This window comes from Crassostrea angulata, chromosome 7, assembly GCF_025612915.1.
Source record: "Crassostrea angulata isolate pt1a10 chromosome 7, ASM2561291v2, whole genome shotgun sequence".
Lineage (NCBI taxonomy): Eukaryota > Metazoa > Mollusca > Bivalvia > Ostreida > Ostreidae > Magallana > Magallana angulata.
The window spans coordinates 35,103,227-35,128,390 of NC_069117.1; the positions used below are offsets into that span (position 1 = coordinate 35,103,227).

A 25,164-nucleotide genomic window follows, 5' to 3' on the forward strand; every position below is an offset into this window, starting at 1 on the left:
TTAATACATTTACATACATGTATGTATGTCGGCGTCTGTCCTGCGTCTGTGCTGAGTTTAATCCTGCGTTGTCTGTGCCATGTACCGTATTCAATCATAATTTAACTAAGAGTAAGTAAATATTATTATATAATCTCCATTCATAATGCAGCAAAGAATATCGATATCTTTAGGACTAAAAATTAGTATATACGAGTAGTATTCATTTTTGTTTATAATAAATACAGCAAATTTCATTACAATAAAGATAAAAGCTTCAACCAAATCTGATTGACAATTACTCTTTTTGGTTTTTGTTTTGGTGAATCAAAATGCTTTCCTTTGTTAAATTGGACCCCCCAATGTGGCCCCAAATGACTTAAAAAATATGATTTTGACGAACTTGAATCTTCACTTTTTAATTTTTTTTCTCTTTCTCATAAGCTTACGTAGTTTGACAATTTACATAAGGAACAGCTCGGGAGATTTAAATTATCCAAAAATGACATAAACTGCATCGCTTAGCAACTGCATTTTCTTTTTTTATGCATGCAGCAAACTTACTAATCATCGGTACATTGTGATGTGCCAGAAACGAAAATTATTAATTTATTTATTGATAATGGAGATCATGTAAAACATATTCCAACAAATTTACTGTCTTCAATTGCATTTGCTTAAAAACAAACGTGATATGAAAAAAGGATACGTAAGTTATGGTTATCAAAAACAATATGATCGTTTAGAGGATCAGAGGAAGAAAAAAATCACACCCTTATGCATATTTTTAAGTTGATTATAATTTAATGTTTGGCAATGTACATGTTGTTTTTTTTTTCAAATGAAGTGATTTATTTAATTAGAATTTGAACAGAGTGCCTAGGTTATTATTGTTTGACCAGCTGTTTTGTTTTTAGGTCACCTGAGTCACTCAGGTGACCTATTGCAATTGGTCTTCGTCCGTCGTCGTGCGTTGTGCGTCGTGCGTCGTGCGTTAACAATTTTACATTTTTAACTTCTTCTTGAAAACTACCAGGCCAATCGTTACCATTTTTGGTGTGAAGCATCTCTATGGTAAGAAGAATCTAAATTGTGAAATTTATGGCTCTACCACCCCTGGGGTGCCACGGGCGGGGCCAAATATGCAAAAAAAGCCAAATTTTCAAAAATCTTCTTCTCTACTTCCACACAAGTGAGGAAAAAACTGAATGCATGGTTATGATGTCCATGAGGCCCTCTACCAAAATTGTGAAGTTTATTGCCCCTGGGTCAGGGGTTCTGGCTCTAGGGTGGGGCCAATATGGCCATATAGTAAAAATGTATTAAATCTTAGAAAATCTTCTTCTCTACTCCCATATATATTTGTTAAAAACTAAATGCATGGTTATGATGTCCATGAAGCCCTCTACCTTAATTGTGAAATTCATGACCCCTGGGTCAGGGGTTCAGGCTCTAGGGTGGGGCCAATATGGCCAAATAGTGAAAATGTATTAAATCTTAGAAAATCTTCTTCTCTACTCTCATATATATTTGTTAAATACTAAATGCATGATTATGATGTCCATGAAGCCCTCTACCTAAATTGTGAAATTCATGACCCCTGGGTCAGGGGTTCAGGCTCTAGGGTGGGGCCAATATGGCCAAATAGTAAAAATGTATTAAATCTTAGAAAATCTTCTTCTCTACTCCCATATATATTTGTTAAAAACTAAATGCATGGTTATGATGTCCATGAAGCCCTCTACTTTAATTGTGAAATTCATGACCCCTCGGTCAGGGGTTCAGGCTCTAGGGTGGGGCCGATATGGCCAAATAGTAAAAATGTATTAAATCTTAGAAAATCTTCTTCTCTACTCCCATATATATTTGTTAAAAACTAAATGCATGATTATGATGTCCATGAGGCTCTCTACTAAAATTGTGAAATTCATGACCCCTTTGTTAGGTGTTCATGCTCTAGGGTGGGGCCAATATGGCCATATAGTAAAAATGATTTAAATCTTAAAAAATCTTCTTCTCTACTCCCACACATGTGGGCAAAAAACTGAAAACATGGTTATGATATCCACAATCTCCTTTACCTAAATTGTGAAATTCATGGCCCCTGGGTCAGGGGTTCAGGACATGAGGGGGGGGGGCAATATGGCAATTAAGTGTTAATGCATATAATGTTTAAAAATCTTCTTCTCTATTCTCACACATCTGTATAAAAAAACCGACTAATAATTATGTTAACCAGGAAGTCCTCTACTGAAATTTTAATTTTCATGTCCCCTGGGGTATGGGTTTTGACTCTAGGGCAGGGCCAAAATGGATGTATAGATGCTAATGCATATAACGTTAAAAATTATCTTCTTTACTCCCACACACCTGAAAGGAAAACTAAATTCATTATTTTGTAGACCAGATCTTTTAGTTTTTCACCAAAATTATAGGTTTCACAGTTCTTTTTGAATTAAATGTGGTTGTCATTACAAATTTATAACTTTTCTACTCCAGTATGAAACCTAATTAATTAGATGCATATATGAGACTCCATGACAAGTTTGTGTATTGGATATATGCTACTCAGGTGACCGTTAAGGCCAATTGGCCTCTTGTTTAATATAACTACTTAATTTACAACAAAGCATATTTATTTTTCAGAGGTTATATATTTACTCTAAGTTGCTGAATATCATATATGTTTTTCAGGAAAAAGAGGGGAAGGGGACCTTCCTGTAATCAATAAAATGAAGATCTGGTAGTCGACTTGTATCTTATATCGACTTCCAACCCTATTCTCGTTTTTTAAGACATTAAATTAGATTCATTATCGACAAATTCAAAATTTGATTTAATAATTTGAGATTTATACATTTTTTTTTTAAAGTGTGTTAAATAAGTGTCTCGATACTAAAAAATGTTGATGTACCGTCATTAAGCACTTTGAAATTTTTTTTCAAAGTGGGTGCACTTGGTCCAAAATTTAGTCAGAGGGATCAAATCATGTGTCTATTTTGCCAGGGATGATAAAGGTGGAAGGTTGATATTTCACCTAACCTCTAAAGCTAAAAAAAAAAATATTCGTTTAATAATTCAAAATGACATTGGAATTTGAATAAGCAGTAACATTTTTGAAACGTTTCCTTATAAAAAATAATACATGTATTTGACGTCTCAAATTTTCATATACACGTATCATTCATATTGAAAATTCCCCTTTAACTTTAAATCCGTATTAACTTGAAGAGTTTATACAATATGTTAAAAAGAACATTCACAATTTATTGAAAAAAGCAACATTAAAGAAATTGATCATTGATCGATAACATCTTATTAAGTAATCGATTACAATCGATTAAAGGACAAAAATGAATCGATTACAAAAAATTCTCCTATGTAAACCGATTATCAATCGATTACAGTTGAAAGTATTCGTACCCATGTCTGGTTTCTTAAATGAAACTTTGCTTTTAATTTTGAATTTGTAGGCAAGTATTATGGTCTTAACCACGATGAATATGAACGTGTGATTACAAAAGAATGTTTAAACGAAAGTGATCATGAACTGCCCCAAGATGAAACATACGAATCGCAGTCCACATACAACCCATACAATATTCATATGGGTCAAATGACTGTTTACAGGTATGTAAAGGCAATTTTTTTCAATCAATAAAATAAGCATACGTTTTAAGAAGTAGTGGTAATATCACACACACACACACACACACACACACACACACACACACACACACACACACACATATATATATATATATATATATATATATATATATATATATATATATATATATATATATATATATATATATATATATATATACACACACATATGTTGTGATGCTGTACATGGTATATATAAGATAAATACAATCAGAAACAAAAAATAAAGAAATTTTATGTGTGATCTCCACAACAATAACAAAATCCATTTTAATTTACAATTATAGTACGATTTCAACGTCTACGACGTGCTAAGCACAAACTTTACTTGTTAATTGTTCAGCAGTTGGACTCAATTTTATCTCAATTTTTAGAAATCATGACTTTGATACCAAACTCCATCTTTCGCATACATGTAATATTTCTTCAAATGATTTGAAGATATATATAGAATTAGTTCAACAATATTAACCAAAGAAGTTTTTCAAAAATATACTTGAAATCTATGCCTATCATCGATCAATAAATTTGTAATATGTCAGCCCTTTATAAGATATAAATTTTCAAGCGTGTTAGTTGTTTTTTTTATATTTTTTTTAATTACTGTGTTTTATCAGTCAAGGTTACCTGCAATGTATATCGTCCGACTTTGATCAGTAAATCTCGGTAAGGAAAAATATTTTGATAAGCAATATATAATATAAATCCCCCTTTATAAAAGCAAACATCAAACACTCAATTAGAACAGATCATATAATGTATCTAATTGCAAATCAATAGTGTTTCAAATTCTAAGAGAGGCCCAGGCTATTGGAAATTAATGCCTCCTTACTGGAAGATACTGTTTTTGTTCATCACATCCATGAAAATATAAATACTCTTAAGCAAAAATATAAAGACATGGAAGATAATCATCTTAAATGGGATTTTATTAAATGTGAACTCCGAGGAATTATAATTAAATACTAAAAAATTAAAGCTGGGAAAAAAAGGAAGGGAAAAAAGAACTAAATAAAAAACTTGAATCACAAACGCAGTCGATTGCTTTATAACCCTCTCCTAAAAATATCGAAATCAGTACCAAGAATAATAAAATGAGTTTGAAGAAATATATAACAGTAAAACTAAAGGTATCATGTTAAGATCTCATGCAAAATGGTGCGAAAAATAAACAAAATATTTCCTATCCAATAAACTGGAACAGTTTTAAAAGAATTTAAAAGAAATTATATCCAGAAAAAAACCCACAATTCGATCAGACTGCAAACAGTTTCGCCATCCCTGGCTCTTCAGGCAGGTATGAAAAAATCTGAATATATATATATATATATATATATATATATATATATATATATATATATATAGGGGTTGGCCGCTTAACTGTTTTTTTCGATATCTCAACTGCCTTATGTTGATAATCTTCATAAAATAATGATACTTCAAAATTAGATGATGATACCTGATACCTCAACATAATGGTATTTAAGTATGCGGTGGCCCAAAATTCGCCATAAGCACCGGGATCGTGATTCCGTAAAACTCGGGGATATTACAAAGAGTGTAGGACTAAAGTCAAGCCACACAACAATTCGAAAAAGCTCCATTTACTTTATTTCTGTACATAAAAATACACTTTTCGAACCCAATTGGTTATTATTAAAATCTATATTGCCAAAACTAGAGCGTGTGCTGCTCAGGTGAAACTGGATTCTGGAGGGCATTGTTGCACGGTCATCTTCATTACATTTGTTGGAACCTGTGCCGAAATCTCTCTGTGTCAAACGACTTCTGAGTCCCATGATTATTACTCGTCCTTGTTTAGGCGCCCTCAAGTCCGATGTCAATTCTATAAGTACTTTTTAATGTCGTAGGTTTATTGTTTTAATCCTACAAGCGGACGACTTCAATTCGCGCTTGTTTTACCACTGTTTTGCCTGGTTTATTGGTTTTGGCGCTTCTACACGATTAAACAGTGACTTACTTTCCAATGGACTTTTAGGGAATCAGAGTGCGAGCAATCATTTAAGTGCACGCACATAGCATTTTTTTTTATTGGGAGAGGAAGACCTACCTCTCAATATCGACAAGAAAATAAAAAAGGGGGATCAGTTGCCCCGTATTTTAAAATCTTGATCTACAAATGATCGAATTTCCAAATTTACATATGTGTTTTCACCTTGTTAAAAAAAGAAGGAATGGTCTGTTCCTTAACACTTTTTATATTATGTATGTTTCCACTAAAAATATATTGATTTGAAAGAGAGTAAGTAAAATGAGTTTGGCTTCATAAGGCATTTACAGTGTTTATATTGCATAATTTTAGTGACTTTTAGCATCTGCTAAAATAATCTTTAAAAAAAACTACTGCTGGCACTGAAGATGTACACAGTACAGCTCATAAGAGAGGATCTCTACTGAATAAAAATAATGTCGGAACATAGGATTTGTTTGGGTGCATTTAGGCATATGACAACCACACATGCAGCTTATAAGATCACGACCCCCTGCAAAGGGTAAAGCATTGTATTGCTGTTGAATCTGAGTTTAGCAGTAACTGTATTGTTACAAATCAGTGCCTACATTGCCTACTCCTTCACGTTATTCTCCAGGGAGAGCCCCTCAACCTCCTTAAGTCTAATCTAACATTAAAAAGATAGAAGTCTTTGTTTAGGTGCTATTAATTATCTTAGCTGCCCGCTCTGACCAAGTGCCGAACGAATGGGGTCTGAATGCATATTTTTGGACCAAAAATCCCCTGGGGGGACTTTTCTTGCCCCCTGATTTTTTATGCGCTGATGGGGGCCCCAATATTCTCACCAAGCAGCCATTCTTTAAAATTTAAATTGATCCTTTTAAAAGACAACACTAAATCAAACAGTAGTTTTCGTTGAGTATCTTGATCTTAACTAGTCTCAGTGGACCTTTGTCTTATCTGATCAATCTCTGAAACAGAGAATCAGCCTAGTGTTTAAAAACTTTACAGGCATCCACGTGATTTGAGTTTTAGCGTATTTCGATCCAGAGGCGACGGTTCCATTTTTTTTAGAACCACCGCATGGTTAAATACAACTTTACAATAAAAAAGTATCAGCATTAAATGTTAAAGTGCAATCATCTAATGTTGAAGTATCAGCATGTAATTTTAAAGTTTCAGCAGTAATGTTTTTATTGTTGTTGTTGTTGTTGTTTTGTTTCATCCTTATCTATAAATAAGAGCAAACAAAGTATACAACACTCCAAAAACTTCAATAATTAGCGTACAGACATATTATGTAATTCCTTAATTTTTATATTAATGCAGCATAGAAATGTACATGCTCTCATTGAGAGGACTTGTTTAAAAAGCGTTTTTTAACTGGTTGTCTTAAAAACATGTATATTAATATATACATTAAATAAAATTATTAATTTTGGTAGATAATGTCATGATACATGTACGTCGATAATCTCTAACGACGCAACATAAAAATTCCTAATACTATTTACATGTAGCATACATGTGTACACAAAAAAAGAAAACTCTTGTTTATCAAACTAGGGAACTGGTACAAATTAATCTATCTTAGTAATAAATAAAAATGTATATAATTTTAAGATCATTCTAATTTAATTCAAATCTCTTATTAAATAATTCTTTACATATTCTCTCAGACTTTCAGAGTTTTCATTTTTCTTGTTAATTCTACAGAACATCTTAAATTAGCAAATTCTATAAGCAACATAAGATATAATATTATTCAAAAACTGTACCTTACAATTATTTTCATAATAGAAACCTATAACTACATGTTTCCACATAATATCTACTTGCATAAATCACAGTTTTTACCACATTTCTTTGACATTAGCACATTCAAAATTAGATGTTCAATATTCTCTGTTGTGTCCTGACAATAATCACATTTGCTTCGTCTTAACTCATATTGATGTAAAAATAAATTGCAGCTTAATATATTATTCAATAATTTGTAATTAAATTCACATATTTTCTTATAAAATACATTTTTAATTTTATTAATATATATGCTTTTCCAGGTTTTTTAACATGTTCTAAATATAGGACCGATAGATGGTTTTTTGAAACTTTTAAATCAACAAATTTTCATAGAAGAATTTACATTTTTGTATGTTATTGTATGACTTGTTATTGTATAGCTTTTCACAACATTGGTTGTTGTGTGTTGACTACATGTCATATCAAAATTCTCACATTGCTGTCTTATAACGTTTTATAAAATATTATAATCACATAACCAAATACATTTTACAACTAAATATCAGATAATTCATTTGGTGTTTTCATTTAGCTATCTTTCGTAGAATGATCTTTTACATATAAAATTCCACTTCTTATTCATCTTAAGGTACCTCACTACACCTACACTTATACTTTTTAAGACACTACGTCACAAAATGGCGATTTAAATGTTTTGTTAAATTGTTTATATCGTTTGATTCGGTTGTATATCGTCGTAACTCAGTGGTTAAAGTATAAGGGTTCTGAACCGCAGATCATGAGTTTGAATCCCCCTGAAGCTTTTTGTTAATGTTAACTGAATTAAATTTTTGAAAATGCAATTTTTCATCCAATATTGGACATGTTTTGCCTATTATACTTGAATACTCCTTATCCAATATGATATTCATAATCATCAAGTAATTTTTCTGCTGATTTGGAAAATATTTCACGGTGTAGTGAGCCACCTTAAAAAACACAACGTTTTGCCTTTATACTTAATTAAGGTTCCTCGACACACCAAAATTTTATTTTATGGATCGATAGAGAATCTTTTTTGAAACATGATTCCACAAAACAGAGATCAATATCGGCTTTCAGTTATTTTATACGAATTTTTTTGTATTTTTTCAGTGAAATAGGAAAAACTGTTTTGCAGACAAACAGAATATATTAGAGCTTAAAACTTGTTGTCAATTAATGTGTAATATAATTATAAATAAATTCATGCCAAAGATCGTTTGGTCAAGTGTTTAATTTTTTAATTAAAAAAATATTTCTGAAAATCAAAATTGTAATTCTTTAATATCTTTTTAATCTATGGATAAAATTTTAAAAATAACATATAGTCACATAAACTATTTACTAAACAATGATATTTTACAAAGAAATTGAAATGAAAATGCGAAATTTTGGAAAAATTGCTATTTATCAAATTTGAACCGATCCCGATTGAAAAAAAACTGATCCCGATCAGAATTATTTTAAAATTATTTTACAAATAAACTGCAGTTTTTTTTCTAAGTAATTGTTATGATTTATAAAGTTAGTAAATGACGAAACCATTTTACAGCTAAACAACCTGAAATTTTTGCAAAATTCTGATTCATTCTAACTTTATGTGATTTCGTTCGGGATCAGTTTAATTACAATCGGGATCGGTTCGATTTTAAAATTTTCCATTTATACTTTAATTTCACAATTTGGTTTCAATTTCTTGTTGAAATATGATTGTACATCAATTGTTAAATGCGAGTAACAGTTTATCTGCAGTTTTTATCCATAGATTTAAAAAATATCTACAATCCTTTTTTTCATTTTCATAAATATTCTTTTTACAAAAATATTTCAAAGTTTATCTGGCCGTTTTTGCTATGTATTTATAGATAATTGTATTGTGCATTAATTGATAACAAATTTTTAGCTCTAATATATCTTGTTCGCAGCTAAAACGATGTTTCCGGTTTCTTTAAAAAAATACAAAAAAATTCATATAAAATAATCAGAGGCCGATATAGGTGTCATTTTTGAATAATCATATCTCAAAGAGAATTCTTCATCGATCCATCAAATAATGCATTGGTATGTCGAGCCACCTTAAATTAAAGGGGCATGGGTCACGATTTTGGTTAAAAATTATTTTTTAGAATTTTATGTTTATAATGCTTCAAAATGGCATTTTTATTTGGCAACCTTTTGTTTACATTTTGAATGTTGAAGTGAAAATTCCAGTTTTAGACCGTAAAATGATGTGTTAAACTTAGAACCCGTTTATTTATGTTATAAATGAATAATAAGATAGGAAAATCTGTTTGAAAAAAGATCTTTTACTGGTTAATGAACATATGTAAACAAAAACAAGGCACGAGCTTTGTTTACATGACAAAGAATTGTGCCCTGTTTTTTTTTTTTATAACTCAACGACTGTCTCTTAAATTTCATTTGATCATTAGAAATGCATTCCTAAAGCATTGTAAATCATAAAAACAGAAAAATAGAATTTGACCAAAATCGAGACCATGCCCTTTTAAAAAGTTCGTTATCTTAATAAAGGTTGCTGTACAAATGTTATATTTGACTTGTTCAGAATGTTTTTTAACAACCATTAAAACAATAAAATATTTTTTGATAATATTAAGGAAGATTATTAATAACTGTTAAATCTTCAATATTTGTCTCAGTCGTTGATACTATGTAATTGAAATTAAGGTAGACTCTTGTATCAACCTCTAATGATAAAACGCCGCCTAATGATACAAATATTATTAAGCGTTGCAATTGCAATCCCTAATGCTATAGATCAACCGCTAATGATAAATCGCTTCTTAATGATACAATTTTATCATTAGGCGCTGCAAATGCAGAGCAGACCTAACGCTTAATGAAATAAGCCAAAAGTTAACCCCTAATGATACAAACATTTTTGTTTTCGTACGATTTCTTTTCTTCTTATTTTTTCCACAAATTTTGTGCACGCGATTTCTCGAAAACTATTCTACCGATTTCAGCCATTTTTTCACAGCAGATGGAACTTGATGTAAACTTTATACATTTTTAAGATTTTTTCTGTCGTTACTTCCGGTACCGATTTATCGACCATTTTGTACATTATTACGACCTATTTTGTGCAGAGCTGATTACAGGAACTATTATATATGACTATAAAATTTTCAGGATAGGTAGTCTAAAGTTTGAAGTTGAGCACTGTTATGTTGTTTTACGCTGATGGCACCATTTCTTAGAGCTCGCCTAGACACGAAAATTGGGAACGAATTTTCATTCAAAATTTTCAAACGTTTTGATCTGTATCTTTTATCAGTTAATATTTTGTTGAGACATATATAACAAAAGTGGTAGAGAATCAAAAGTTCTTTCCAACGAAATCAAGAAAAAGGGGCTAGCCCCTTCAATTAAGGGCCAAGACAGTCGAAAATTATATTACAGATAACTTAAAAAAATCAAGATTTTGTAATGCATTATAGAAGCAAAGTTGTTGATCGTAACAATCTCTATCAGGTAAAATCCTTGCCACGCCCATTTTTGACGTAATTATGGATTTTTAGGGGCCAAAGTACTTAAACTTTGACGCAATATGTCTAGAGAAGGAGGCATGTTTTGTTAAACATTGTAGAAGAAAAAATGGCTGTATTGATTATACTAATCGATTCCACTAATCATAGCGCCAATGTATGTCCCCATTAAGGATCTAAAGGGATGGCCCCTAAAATATTCAACCATTTGTATCTAATGAATGAACAACAAATTTAGATAGGTGAAAGAAGAAAATAAGTTCGTATTTGTGAGACCTTTCGAATAAACTCAAAAATGGGCTGGTCCCTTATATTAGGGACCAAGACACTTGCAAAGTCTCTTACAAATACCTTAAAAAGGTCAAGATTTTGTAATGCATTATAGACTCCAAGTTGTTGATCGTAACAATATTGGTTTGTAAAACTTGTTGCCACTCCCATTGATGACGTTATTATAATTAGGGATTTAGGGGACTAAAATCTTTAAACTTTAATGTGTACATGTTGTATGTGAAAAAGAAAAGCACTTTGTTTAGCATTTGAAAGGATATTGACAACCGTATACATTATCTGAAAGGAAGGGAATGGGGGGCTCTGAAATTTCATTAATATTTTAGTCGTATCGTTTAAAAATTGAACGGAAGACCTACTCGATACTCGTAACGAGATCGCATCTAGTGAAGCGTTGCATTTTCACTCTTAATGATATAATACCATACTAAAATTTAGAACTCTGACCATTTATTTTTAAATATCTATGAAAGAAAGACAAGGATTGATAGACATACAGAGAGAAGAATGTACAGTTTCTTCCAATATTCGCCCTTAAATGTTAATAGTTGTTTTAATCTAATGGAAATATACATAAATTACATGTATCTTGAATATTGTGCATATAAAGTACCAAGTTATACACTTTTATCTCGTTTCATGACTTCAAAATTTGGCATATTTTTAAGATTAAGTCAAAAATTATGAAAATGGTGCATTTTCTCGTAGTTTTTTTGAAGAGGAAAATGTGTCCGCAGCCATCACCTACAATGAAATTAATATGTTATAATGTGATGTCACATAATAAATTTTTAATGTGAGTTTCATCGTGAGCGATAACTTCGGACACAGTTTTCTATTGAACAAATAACACAGAATAATTTTGATTTTTCCAATCACTTTGGTCTTCTCTATACTTTCGCGGGAGGTATTTCATGGACCAGTCACAGATCAAAAGCACTTCGTTATGTTGTATCGCGTCAAAGAGATCAGATTTTGCTGAGTCTTGGTTTCTGCATCGAATGAGATGACGTTTCACATTTCTGATACCTTGCGTAGCATTTTGGAGTTTGGACTGTAAGTCGCGAAGTGAATCAGTCAGTCCATGGTTGCTTGAACACTGGATATTCTTCATTAAAGAAGAGATCACATCCTTCATTTGTTCACATGTCACGCAAACTAGATCATGGTGATGTTGGCAAGTGACAGCAAATTCGGGATGAAGTGAATCACTGAGGGCAAAGGTCTGACAATGATCTGCTACTTTGCTGTCTGGGGAGATGTGTATCTAAGGCAAAATCAAGAAATCATCTATATGAATCTCATCTCAACTGTGCAAAATAATAGAACTACAGATTTTGGTATAGGTCGATATGTATCAATAAGGGCCCACACCTTTGTAGGAGTATACAAGTAATGCATATTTTGTGATGTCATCTCAACCAAAGAGAATTTTACCACCATGTACAGAAATATGTTTTCTGTCTATCTCAAGTTCCAAAGACTAACTACTGACACTAATTTATAAATAGTGCCTGTTTGGGAAGGTAACAGTTGAAATTGACACCCCGAGAAAACCATTGTCAACCAACGCGAAGCAGAGGTTGACAATGGTTTTCGAGGGGTGTCAATTTCAACTGTTACCCTCCCAAACAGGCACTATTTATTTTTTTATACTGAATGTCTTAATATTCTCGTTGAGTTCTTGCTCTGATAGACCCTCGAATTCCCCGCTTCCTCTTTTTTCAATCAAGAAGGTGCGGAATAGATTGACAGACCTCTTAATAGTACGTTTAGTACTAACAGAGTCGTCTCTCTCATCCAACAATAGCTATTTGGGACTCTTCCACTTTTGCGAACATGTTTTTCCTTCGTCCAAATTGTCGGGTTTTTTTCTTTAATCAATCATGCTCGGGCGCACGCTTTAATAAACTCTTTATTTACTCGCATTACTTCAAACGCAGAACTTACTTCTTTAGAAATGACGTGAATTCTACGGCGAACCGTAGGCTCAAAATTTACACGCATGTAACATTTTTTTGTGTTACCCGTTGCCAAGTGCGTTGCTAACGCTGAGGGTGATAGTATATAAATAGTGCCTGTTTGGGAGGGTAACAGTTGAAATTGATACCCCGAGAAAACCATTGTCAACCGACGCGAAGCGGAGGTTGACAATGGTTTTCGAGGGGTGTCAATTTCAACTGTTATCCTCCCAAATAGGCACTATTTATTTTGTTATACTGAATGTCTTAATTTTCAAGAAAATTTTACTGCTTTCATATAGGAATAACGTGAATTCTACAGCGAACCGTACGCACATAATTTTCGCGCATGTAACAATTTTTAATGTTACCCGTTGCTAAGTGCGTTGCTAACGCTGAGGGTAATAGAAAGGATTATGAACTGCGTCTTAACCAATCAGATTTCAGTATTTAACATGAAAGTATAACAACACGGTTTATCAACTGCGTCTAAGCCAATCAGATTTCAGTATTTAACATGAAAGTATAATAATACATTTTGTGTTCTGAAAAACCAACATGTGCTGAAATATGTAATTTCAAATTAATTGGCCCTTGTTTTGTTTTACGGTGAATTACAGAATACTGGTAGAGTTTTTGATAGTTTGTCAGATTGCTCAATAGGGTCAGAAAGGTTTAAATGTAGTCATGTGATTACTCTGGTATGACATCAATACATGTTAAGTGAGTTGACATCAATGCATGTTAACTGAGTTATATCTAGTAATCTTTTGCTTACTTGAAAATTCTAACAGTTTTCTATAATTCGCTGTTATAAGTCGTAAATACAAACATATACATTCATTCAAACTTACCTTGAAATCTGCACGAAGATGCTGTTTACATTGGAGAATGATTGCAGAGAAGTATTTTATCTCCTGTTGGTTTAAAACTTGAAACTTCAGGAGTTCCTTCAAAAGGTCCAAAATGGTGCGGAATGCACGACCAACCTCAGCAATGAAGTAGTCAATACCCTCGAGACTGGTTCTTATTTGTGCTCCACACTCAGACAGGATCCTATACATTGTACTGTCACCTAGTAAAATGTCCAAAACATATTAAGTAATTTTTTGTAGTAAACATATGATACATATATATATTTTTTATATACTAGGTGCCTACATTTAATTAGATTCTTATCTAAAGCACTAGTACAATTATATTAATTACTTTGGAAACAGCTTACTTAAATCAGTATCTGAAATTTGTATTTTAACTTACCAAGAGGAGAAATGTTATTTTCAGAACAGTAGGTATTATACTGTTGAATAACATCACTGGATCCAATGCAACGAATCACGTTTGGCATTTCATATACTGTTCCGTCTGACAAGTTGATCTTTCTTTCTCCATATGGTAGATCCCGAATAACATTAGGAGAAGTGATGAAATCCAGAAAACTGTCCAACTTCTTGTAGAAGTTGTACCTACTGGAATACCAGGGCCAACATTCTTTGCATGATTCTTAGCAGCATAGTACTTTGATACTGTTATGTTTGGTATAATGGATTTTGCTTCTTTGAATGATAAAGTTTGCGTAAAAAAGAGAGAATTTGCCGTCTGTGATGCCATGTTTCTGAACTTTGATATGCATGAACGAGTGGTCCAAATGTTCCTTCAGGTATGATACTGGGTGTCATTTTTTTTTCTTCAGACACTAGAAGATTCTTCACCACTTCTTCAACATTCTTTGGGAAAAAAACGGTGATCAATTTTGTCAAGATGTTTCTAAATCGTTTGGTGTAGTAAGATTTAGCTGACTTAGAGTAAGAGTCCCACTGGTATCTTCCATCATCTGAGAATTCTCTCTCACCAATTATCTTTAGATACTCATTCAGGTGCTGAATGTTATGGCTAAATGTAAAACTCTGGTTTGAGTTCTGTAAAAAATAATATATATTTTAGATTTAAATAATATATGTACGCTATTATAAAACAAAATCTAAATTTTAAATGAAACCATCTTACTTGTGTACTTGTTTATTTTTTATTTGCCAGAACATTACTTGTAGGTGTTTAGACTCTATTAAAAGAAATGTCAAAGCTGTAATATCATTATCTCCTCCTCGACATCAGAGGCAAATTTTAATATGATCAAGGCGAAATAACCATACCAATTGACTTGTGTACTTGTTATTTTTGATTTGCCAGAACATTACTCATAGGTAATTAGACTCTATTAAAAGCGATGTTAAAAATTAGATTTCAAATAGATACATATTGATATATCAAATGATTAGATTCATTTGACACTTACTTTGACCATTCTCATATTTTACTTATTGTCATATATTTCATTTAAATATATGTTTCTCTATTGTACTTACTTGAGAGAGGCATTCCATGCTACTTTCACAAGATGTCTGAGAAAGGCTACATATACGTTCAGTATTTTCACGAGAAGTTTGAGTACTAATTGTATCTTCAATAACCTGAAACTCATTACCAAGATATTGTAAATATTCTATATCATAAATTTGTGTAACATTAGCATTTTAGAAAGGTTTAAAAAACCTCAGTATAATTGATACTTAGGAAAATTGATACATATAAACATGTAGAATGGAATTGTAAATAGTGTAAATGTGTCCAAATATATAGATGTCAATTCAAACTCACTGAATATTTTAACATATTTCTTTTAAAAGTGATGTTTCATATAAAAATTATATCAATGAACACCAATGCTATTTATACCACACACTGGGTACACTTTACTTTTTGAGAATACTTCCTGTAATGCTAGGTGGTTCCCTTGCTTCTGAGAGGTAAGACCCTTCCATCTCAGTGGATGTAGCTTACAGGGTAAATCACACCCCATTTCCAGCGATCTTAGGAGGATATATTACACCCTTTTCCATTAATCATCAGCTATTTTAGGGTATCATTGCCTTTAATGAAGTCTAGCTCACGTACATCTCAACAGATTTGAAAATGTGTTGTATTTATATTAAGTTTTATAAAAAGGGGGTTTTCATTGATGCCTATACAATACATTCAAGGTGTTTTTCCGAGCTCTGCCCGAAAGGTCTGAGAAGTTGTGATTGGGTTCAGTGGAATTCAAAATAAAGATTGCTACTGAACTTTGTCTTTGTCTGATGTTGAACTCCATGTAATGACCCTCTTCATTCTCATGTTCCTGTCTTATTTTCTTAAGACACATGGTACATCATACTACCTGAACCTGAAAAAAATTCAAAGCCTTTTATTTTATGTTGACAGATTGCCAAAATAGCTCTTTTTATATAAATAATTATTTTATTAATAAACTTTGGAGAATTTTTTTATGATCATACAGTTCAAGTAAATCAAAGATATGTTAACATTAATTTTGCCTTAAAAACTTTTTAAAATTGGCATTCTATTAAAATATTGATTTTAATCATGAAAATGTGACAGACACCATTATCATTTGCATGTACATGACATGTGTAATGAACATAAGTTTAGTCTTTTTTTTTTATCAATATATAAATAATAACTAATAATCTATATAAGATACGTACGTGTATTCACAGGTAGTGTTATACCGGCATGACTAATCAAATGGATGATATCACTCTCCTTTAATCCCCTGCTTGCACTTTTTATATGCGTACGTATAGGAAGAGATCTAAGTCAATCTTCTGAATCTTTGGTGTTGTCTATGTGAGGGTGGGAGTTTAGTAAACTTAGGATTTGACACAGCTTTCTTCTTGATCGCTTTGTATTTAATTTCAAATAAAAGTTAAAATGGCTCGTGCATATTTGATAAGTGTTGTATTTAGCGAATGCAACACAAGGTTTAAGGCCTACTTCAGATAAGATAATACAAACATGATCCGAGCTGAAATTCACAAGATGCTGTATTTCTTCAGCGCAGTTCTTTTAACTTAACTTATATCAAGAAACACTATTTGTGTCTATAAATCACAAGATAACAAAACAAGTCAGCTTTTTAAGTTGTTAAAAAGGGTTAAATGAAAAAAATATAACAAATTGAATATTCTTTTAAAAAGTGAACATTGAAAAATAATTCATTTAGCAGATTGATTAAAATGATTTCTTCAACACTCCCATATAATACACAAATAATATCCTGGTGTAGCCTCTAGCATGAACCCATCTACACCAATTTTAAAAAATCATGAACTCCACCCAAACTCTTTCCGATTTCAAATGTAAATACATAGCGAATAGTTCTCGCTAGCGTTACACCAGTTGATATACACAAGTATTTCTAGCTATGTCCAGATTGTTTTTTGTGACTCTTTATTTGAAGAATTTTCCACAAGTCGAACATTGGAAACGTTCAGGGTTTGAATGAGCACGAAGGTGATCCATGAAGTACCGCATAGCTTTGAATTTACGGCCACATATGTCAAAACTTAAGTTTTTAGTAGCACCACACACATGCCTCGCAAGACTGCTCTCATGTCTAAATTGTCTGCTACAAACGCTACACATAAAAAGTGAAGATTTATTGCGTCCTGCTTTATGTCCTTCAAAGTTACTTTTGTAGATAAATCCTTTACTGCAGTGATCACAGACATATTTGAAATTGGCATTGTGATTCCTTTTATGAGAATTCAATCCTTCTCTTGTTTGATAAGTCTTGTCACATTGCTGGTACGAGAAATGCTTAACATCGTCATGGGATAATAAATGGTCACTAAAGTGATATTTTGAATAAAAAACTTTGACACATCTGGAGCACTGATGCCCCCTACCAGTGTGTGTAACCATGAGCCTTTTATTAAAGGTTTTATTTGTATATGATTTTTTTGCATCGATCGCATGTATACAATTTACTTGAACTGTTGTTGTTTGAGTCAACTGTTACATTGTCTAAAACATCTGTCGTTCGTGTAGGTGTCTGGTCATCTACCGTAATGGAGGGAGTTCCCTCTTGCGAAATATCATTGTCAATAAATTCCATTTCAAATAATGTCATTTCCGATGAAAATGTCTGAAATGATTCATATTTACAGGTATCATAACTACCATCATAAACAGAATATACTTATAAAGAATTAAAAATGTTTGGATCGGTATCAAAATTTCAGTCACGTACGTATGGATCGTTTTAAAAGTACTGCCCAAACATTAACAAACCTTTACGGAACGATACTATTTTCATGAAAAAAAAACCCTGATAAACGATGAAATGTGTAATTGTTGTAGCATTGATGGTTAATAGAATCGTAAGTATAACTTGTATGTACTTGTAGTTACATTTATAGGTAAGTTATACAGGTAAACAGTTGCAGCTACTCGGGCACTGATATCTTACATCACGACAGATAGTAAAACATAATCTATTTATATCAAATTGAATTTCTATGAAATAAAACTAAAAAAAAAGGGGGGGGGTTATCATATACGACTATGTGATACATTCGAGATGATTTCGAGCTCTGTTAGAAAGGTCATAGAAGTTGCGAAAGACGTATTGTTAAACTACTATTATAGAATAACATATAACTGTATGAAATAATGCATATACATGGATGTTATTTCATTGAGTTTAGAAAGTGCATATTTCCAATAAAAACCAGTGTCGTTAAACGTTGTCTAATAAAAGCCGTTACATACGTTTTATCGATCGAGTAAAATTGTCATTTTGTTTTTTGTTTTTTTTTTACAAACAACGAAAATGGATAATGCTTGCAACCAAACTATTCTGTGTACAAATATTAAGAAATCTGTCGCTTCAATTTAAAATTTTTTTTTTGATTTTGGTGCAATTATGTCCAAAAACCTAATTCGACTGCACATGTGCCAAAATCAACGACAGTTATTCACGTAGTTTTAAGTGAATTCTTTATCTTGAAGCTAGGTACTTTGATATTTTAGTGTTGAAATGTGTGTTATGTTCCATAAGGGTTGTCAAGTTTGCAGGTTAATTAAAATCTGTGAGAAAATGAGCATTTTGTTTAATCTAAAAAGATAGCAACCGTTTAGGTACTACACCGTAAATTAAGCTAAAACAAAAATAGGCTTTTAGCCTAATTCACGGAAATTTGGAAAATTTTGCTGATTTTGTTTTCCACTAAAGCAATTTTGGCAGTACTCTAATATTAAAAGTTAAGATTTTATATTTTAGTATATAAAAATGTTTTCTGTTGGATTTACTTCACTTATGCATTGAAATAATCGTGTTGCACGATTTGCAAAAATATTGAAAAATATTTAGAAACGATAAAAGACACCATATCTCAAAATTCAAAATTTTGATCATTGACCCCATATAAATTTTATGCCAATAAGGTCAATATGACGAATAAGGTCAATTTAATACTATGAGTGTTTTTGTATAATTATCATTCAATTTTTGGTAAAACTTGATCAAAATTGGGAAGGTATTTAAAAACTGATAGAGGAAATTCGGATTTGAATATTATTTTTTTAAAATTGTTCCTGAAATATTAATGCTTTGTACCTTTTAGTGCCACAACCATTCATAAACTGTATTTTTATTTTTTACAATTGAGACAAATTCAATCGTAGTGTAAAATTTTATTGGATTTTCTTTTATTTTTCAAAAAGTACTCAATGGCCATTAACTCAAAGAGAATGTCCTACTTTTTGAACGTGAAAATGAACACTACAATCAAAGGTCTATAACATACAATAGATGGCGTTTCATTGTCATAAGTGGATTTTTGGCAGTTGATTTTAATCAACTCTCCTATGCAGTTACTCTGACAAACCGAAAGTGAAACAGTGTTTGGACCTCAGCACAAATCACTGCTGCTGACAAGACTTAGTTCTTGAAAATAATCGATAAATTCGATGTAATGTATGCTAAAGCATTGTTTTCAAGGAAAATTATTTATAAATACCTTGAAAATAGTCAGATTTTAAATGGTACGAACAATTGAAATATGTTTTGTAGTCGTATGTATTCCTACGCCAGAGTTCAATATAATCTCGTTCAACTCGACGCTCGGCTGTCTCCGTAAATCCGTGTCAGCCGAGCGTTTGGTTGAATGAGACTAGAGCTCAATATTGCTTTGATCCATACAATTTTCGAGAAATATTTCTATTACTGATATATAGTTTGATTGAATTAATTTTATCTGTAAATATATTTAACATGATTCATATGGGGGTTCTCGATATTCTTGTCGAAAAAGTCAAAAAATTCATATTATAAAAATGTACGTAATTCAAATTAGAAACTACATGTTCTGGTCATACGAAATTACTTATCATTGGTTTTAAAATAAATAAACATCGACAAAATCAACTCCAGTCAGTTCATCAGTACTTTGATTTTTCATTCTGAGTAAACGTCATCCTTAAAGAGCGAATTCGGGTTAAATGCGGTGTAAGCCGTTACTTTAGTATTCGGATTTATTCTGTACTTAAAAAATCCTATTATTGCTCAGTAAGGAATTATGATTTAAATATTTTAAATTTCTCTTGGTTCCAATTTTAAAGGTCCAGCCTCTTTTCTTTGATTACAAAATAAAGTTTGTACATGTATAATATTTTTTTAAAAGGAAAGCACAAAATTGTTTAGTTTGAACCGTAACAAAATTCTTTTATAAGTTATCAGGTATTTATTATAAAAAAAAATAATTATATTTTAACATACAGCAATTAACTGTTTACATTCACAGGTTAAGACTAACGATGTCGTGCAAAAAAAGCAAGCCAAATGAACACTGCTCTCGAGTACTTCCTTTTGAAGAGCAGCAATGGACTTCTTATATGGGAAATAAAGGCGACAGTCATTGGAAACCAAGGTTTATGAAATAAAGGATGGTGTTAGTTCCTGAACTGAATGACTTTTTTTTATTTAAGAATCAAATAAAAGTCAATATATGTTTGCGAAGCTGTTTCTTCAAAAACTAAACTTTCGCACAGATTTTCAATAGTTAGCGAGTTTTTAGCTAAGCTGAGCTAAAAGCTCTTGTGGGCTTTTTCACATTTTGTCTGTCGTCTGTCTGTCTGTCAATCAGTCTCTCGTAAACTTTTTACATTGTCAACATCTTCTTCAGAACCACTGGACCATTTCAACCAAACTTGGCACAAAGCACCCTCAGGCAAAAGGAATTCATGGTTGTGAAATTAACGACCACGCCCTTTTTCAAAGGAATCATTGACTTTTTTGAGATATTTTCAAAAATCTTCAAAAGAACCATTAAGCAAGGAAAAGCTGAAACTTATGTGGAAGCATCCTCAACATTTAACATAAAAATATATAGAGTAGATCTTTAAAAATCTTCTTCTCAGAAAATAATCAGCCAGGAAAGCTGAAACTTGTGTGAAAACATCCTCATGTAGTATTGATTCAAAGTTGTGAAAATCATGACCCCCGGGGTAGGGTGGAGCCACAATGGATATTCGAATATTTATAGAGGAAAATATACCGGATAAATCTTTAAAAATCTTCTTCTAAAACAATCGGCCAGGAAAGCTGGTCTTTTGTGGAAGCACTGTCAGGTAGTGTTCATTTTAAGTTATGAAAACCATGACTCCCGGGGGTAGGATGGAGCCACAATGAGGGGTGGGGGTGAATTTTTACGAAGGAATAAATAGAGAAAAATCTTTAAAAATCTTCTTCTCAGAAACTAATCACGCAAAGAAGCTGCAACTTGTGTAAAAGCATTCTCAGGAGGTGTTGATTCAAGTTTGTGAAAATCATTACGCCCATGAGTAGGCTCGGGCCACAATAGGAGGTCGAACATATGAAAATATTAAGAAAATCTTTAAAAAATTCTTATCTGTTCATCCTCAGGTAGTGTAGATTTAAGTTTGTCAAATCATGATCGCTTGTGGAAGGGTTTGGCCACAAAGTGGGGAAGGGGGGGGTCGAATATTTACACAGGAATATATAGAGAAAAATCTTTAAAAATCTTCTTCTTAAAAACCATTCGCCCAGAAAAGCTTCAGTAAAAGCACCCTTAGATAATGTAGATTCAAATTCGTTCAAAACAAAAACTTGTGGAGTTGCCAGTTGCCAGTTGCAAGAGATTCTGAGGCTGGGGTAAGCGCATTCTTACTCCCCTACCTAACTTGTCTCAAACGTGTTCGATTGGAGAGAGATCCGGAGATTTTGAGGGCCAGTCTAGCATGTCAACGTTGTTCTGGTTTAGGAATTCTAATGTTGTTCGAGCCGTGTGAGCTATTGCGTTCTCCTGTTGGAATGTTAGACCTGGGCCATTGGTGCGCAGATATGGCAATACAACGGGGGTGAAAATTTCATTTCTATATCTTTGGGATGATGTTAAGGTACCGTTCACTACAACAAGTCTTGTTCGGTTTCCACCACAAATTCCTCCCCAAACCATTACACTACCACCACCAAATATGTCTACTTCTGTCACAAGGCAACCAGCAAAACGCTCTCCACGTCTCCTCCAGACACGGGTTCTTCCATTAGCAAACTTCAAACTAAAACGAGACTCAACACTAAAGAGAACCCTGGACCAGTCTTGCACCCGAAAGCGCAAATGGTGCCGCGCCCAGTTCCGTCGAGAGGTCTTGTGTCGATCTGTCAGCTCTTTTCCTCTGTACGGTCTATGGGCTTTCAAACCGTAACGCTTCAGTCTGTTTCGTACCGTCTGAGAGCTAATCCTCCTCCCTAAAGCATTTTGAGCTGAATATACCACCGTTAAAAATATGTTTCTCAGATGAAGCAACCGGATTTGTCTGTCCTCCCTAGGTGTGATTACTCTAGGTCTTCCACTGCGGAGCCGGTCATCAGTAGATTCAGTGGTCTGGAAACGTCTCCAAAGAAGGCTGATCGTCTTCTGAGACGTTCGACTGTGGTTGCTACAGCGTTTTGGGACATGCCTGCTGAGAGCACCCCAACGCAGCGTTTACGGGGTTTTATTTTTCGGGGCATTTCAAAAATTGCATTTAATGAACTAAATTTTTGATTTTCTTTTTTGACAGAGAGCAAAGATTTTTCTTTGCAAAGAATTTTGCGAATACACGTGGTAAAACTGTGTGTAGCACGGGCTTCTACCCATTGTACTCACAGCCATTTAAAGGGCGTTTCAGTTGAATAATCAGGATTGTTTCATCACAATAGAATGTAGTTTAACTCTGTTATATAGATCATTTATTGTCAAAAAAATTGTTCGAACGAAAGTTAAACAAAATTGTACACTTACATATATACCTTTCTTTTTTTTGTGTTCAGTATATATGTTTAGTCATTTTTTGCCACTCATTATTTATTTTAATTGTAGTAATTTATCTTGTATTTGTGAATTTGTATTCATCATTCATTGATTAAAATTAACAACATCAATAGGACGAATTAAGAAATAATTTGGCAGTGACAGTAACATTGTTGTGTCGCAGTGTAATTCGACAATATACGAGATGAATATTTTGTATCTTAGCCGTCATCAGATAAGAGATAACGGGGAAACCCGTACAATTTCAATTTGCTCTGCATAAACCCCCTTTGTCTGTCTGTCTGTCTGCTTCTCTCTCTCTCTCTCTCTCTCTCTCTCTCTCGTTTCGTGTATTGGATTGCACTTGTTATTGTCATTTTTTTCATTCATATCATTATCATTTTGCCACCATCCTTCAAAGTTGGATTAGAGTCTGAGTCATCTGTTTCATATTTAGATATTATACTAGAAGAAAACGTTAATGGTAACATAACAACAAAACCTTATGATAAACGTGATAACTTATATTAATTATTCTATCGTCAACTTTTCTTACTTACATATCAATATACCTTCATCACCCGCACATGGAGTTTTTGTCTCTCATTTGAGTCGATACGCAAGGGCATGCTTCACGTATTAACAATTTTTAAAACGAGGCAAGCTAGTGACAAACACGTTGATAAGAAACAAGTTTATCAACAGTTTCGATTAAAGTAAACATTTCGTAAGTTCTATTTTTGATACAACGACCTTGTCAACAAATACAAACTTCCGCTAGGTCGAATGCTGACTGACGGTTTTCATACTTATTGTTGGGCCATTATTTATCGCCGTTTACGGAGTTTTTCGTTTTCCCGATTTCGTCAAAGAGCACTTGACAGGTGTAACCCGGTTAGCAGTGGGTGCTCACTCCTCCATGGCACCTGATCCTACCTTTATTTTTTGTTAGAGGTCCTTGTTGGCTCTGCTCCTGTTTTGTAATTTTTCCTTTGGACATTTGGTTTTGAACACCGTTCGTTATTACCATATTTCACTTAACAGTTTTACTTTCTTATCTTAACGTCATACGTCTAAAAATGATGTACTAAAAGTCTATGAATCGTGAAGTATTTCATATTTACTTATGATCTTATTTCGAGTCATTTAAAAAAAATGGATATTATAAGCGTGTTAATGTTTCATTACAGGATTCAAGCAATCGCAAATTGCATTTCCTTTTTAATTAATTGCATGCAGGCTTGGGGCAAATTACATTCTAAAGTAATGCATTCAATTGCCATAACTTCATGTATTTAGGCATTAAATTACCATTACCATTACTTGATTTTCTTGAAGTAATGCATTACACTACCATTACATGAGTAAAGTAATGCATTACCATTACCATAACTTAGTTTTAAAAAAGCAAAGCTTATAAAGAGTTTTTGCAAATATTTCAAATATAAAACACTCTTTAACATATCTATAGGTTCATGTTCAGTATCAGGTTCAAATTCAATGACGATACAAGAGTCGTTCTTTATTTGCTCAATATGTAATTATCTTGTGGCATTATGAACAATATATTACATAAGTAAAAATATATTTATAGGCATTTGGCATGATACAATGTCAGATATGAAATAGAGACACAGAATTACATGCATAACAGAAAACAATCTATGGAATAATTTTGCGGTTTTTAAAACTTAAATAGAGATATTTCCCCAGATTACACAAATTATTATGATTTTGGACTCTTAATGGTATTGATTTATAAACAGAGGGTTTTCCCCTGTTATATTTCTTAATATATTTCATTGGATTTCTTTATACTGATGACACTTTGTGACGAAAGA

General features: G+C 32.5%; 1 protein-coding gene and 1 pseudogene across 2 annotated transcripts in view; one reads left to right on the forward strand and one right to left on the reverse strand.

Annotated features, from left to right (window-relative positions):
- The window catches only part of LOC128157527 (uncharacterized), a 171,637-nt gene extending 150,671 nt beyond the window's left edge, over nt 1-20,966 (forward strand). The window contains exons 11-12 of one of the 2 annotated variants that reach the window (XM_052820111.1): nt 3,453-3,609; nt 20,813-20,966. In XM_052820111.1, the coding sequence (XP_052676071.1) occupies nt 3,453-3,609; nt 20,813-20,951 (296 nt within the window). In that variant the 3' untranslated portion in view covers nt 20,952-20,966. The remainder of the gene's footprint in view (nt 1-3,452; nt 3,610-20,812) is intronic. The other variant, XM_052820112.1, reaches the window with a different exon arrangement.
- LOC128157529 (uncharacterized) lies at nt 9,493-14,867 on the reverse strand (annotated as a pseudogene).
- Nucleotides 20,967-25,164: the final 4,198 nt, after the last annotated feature.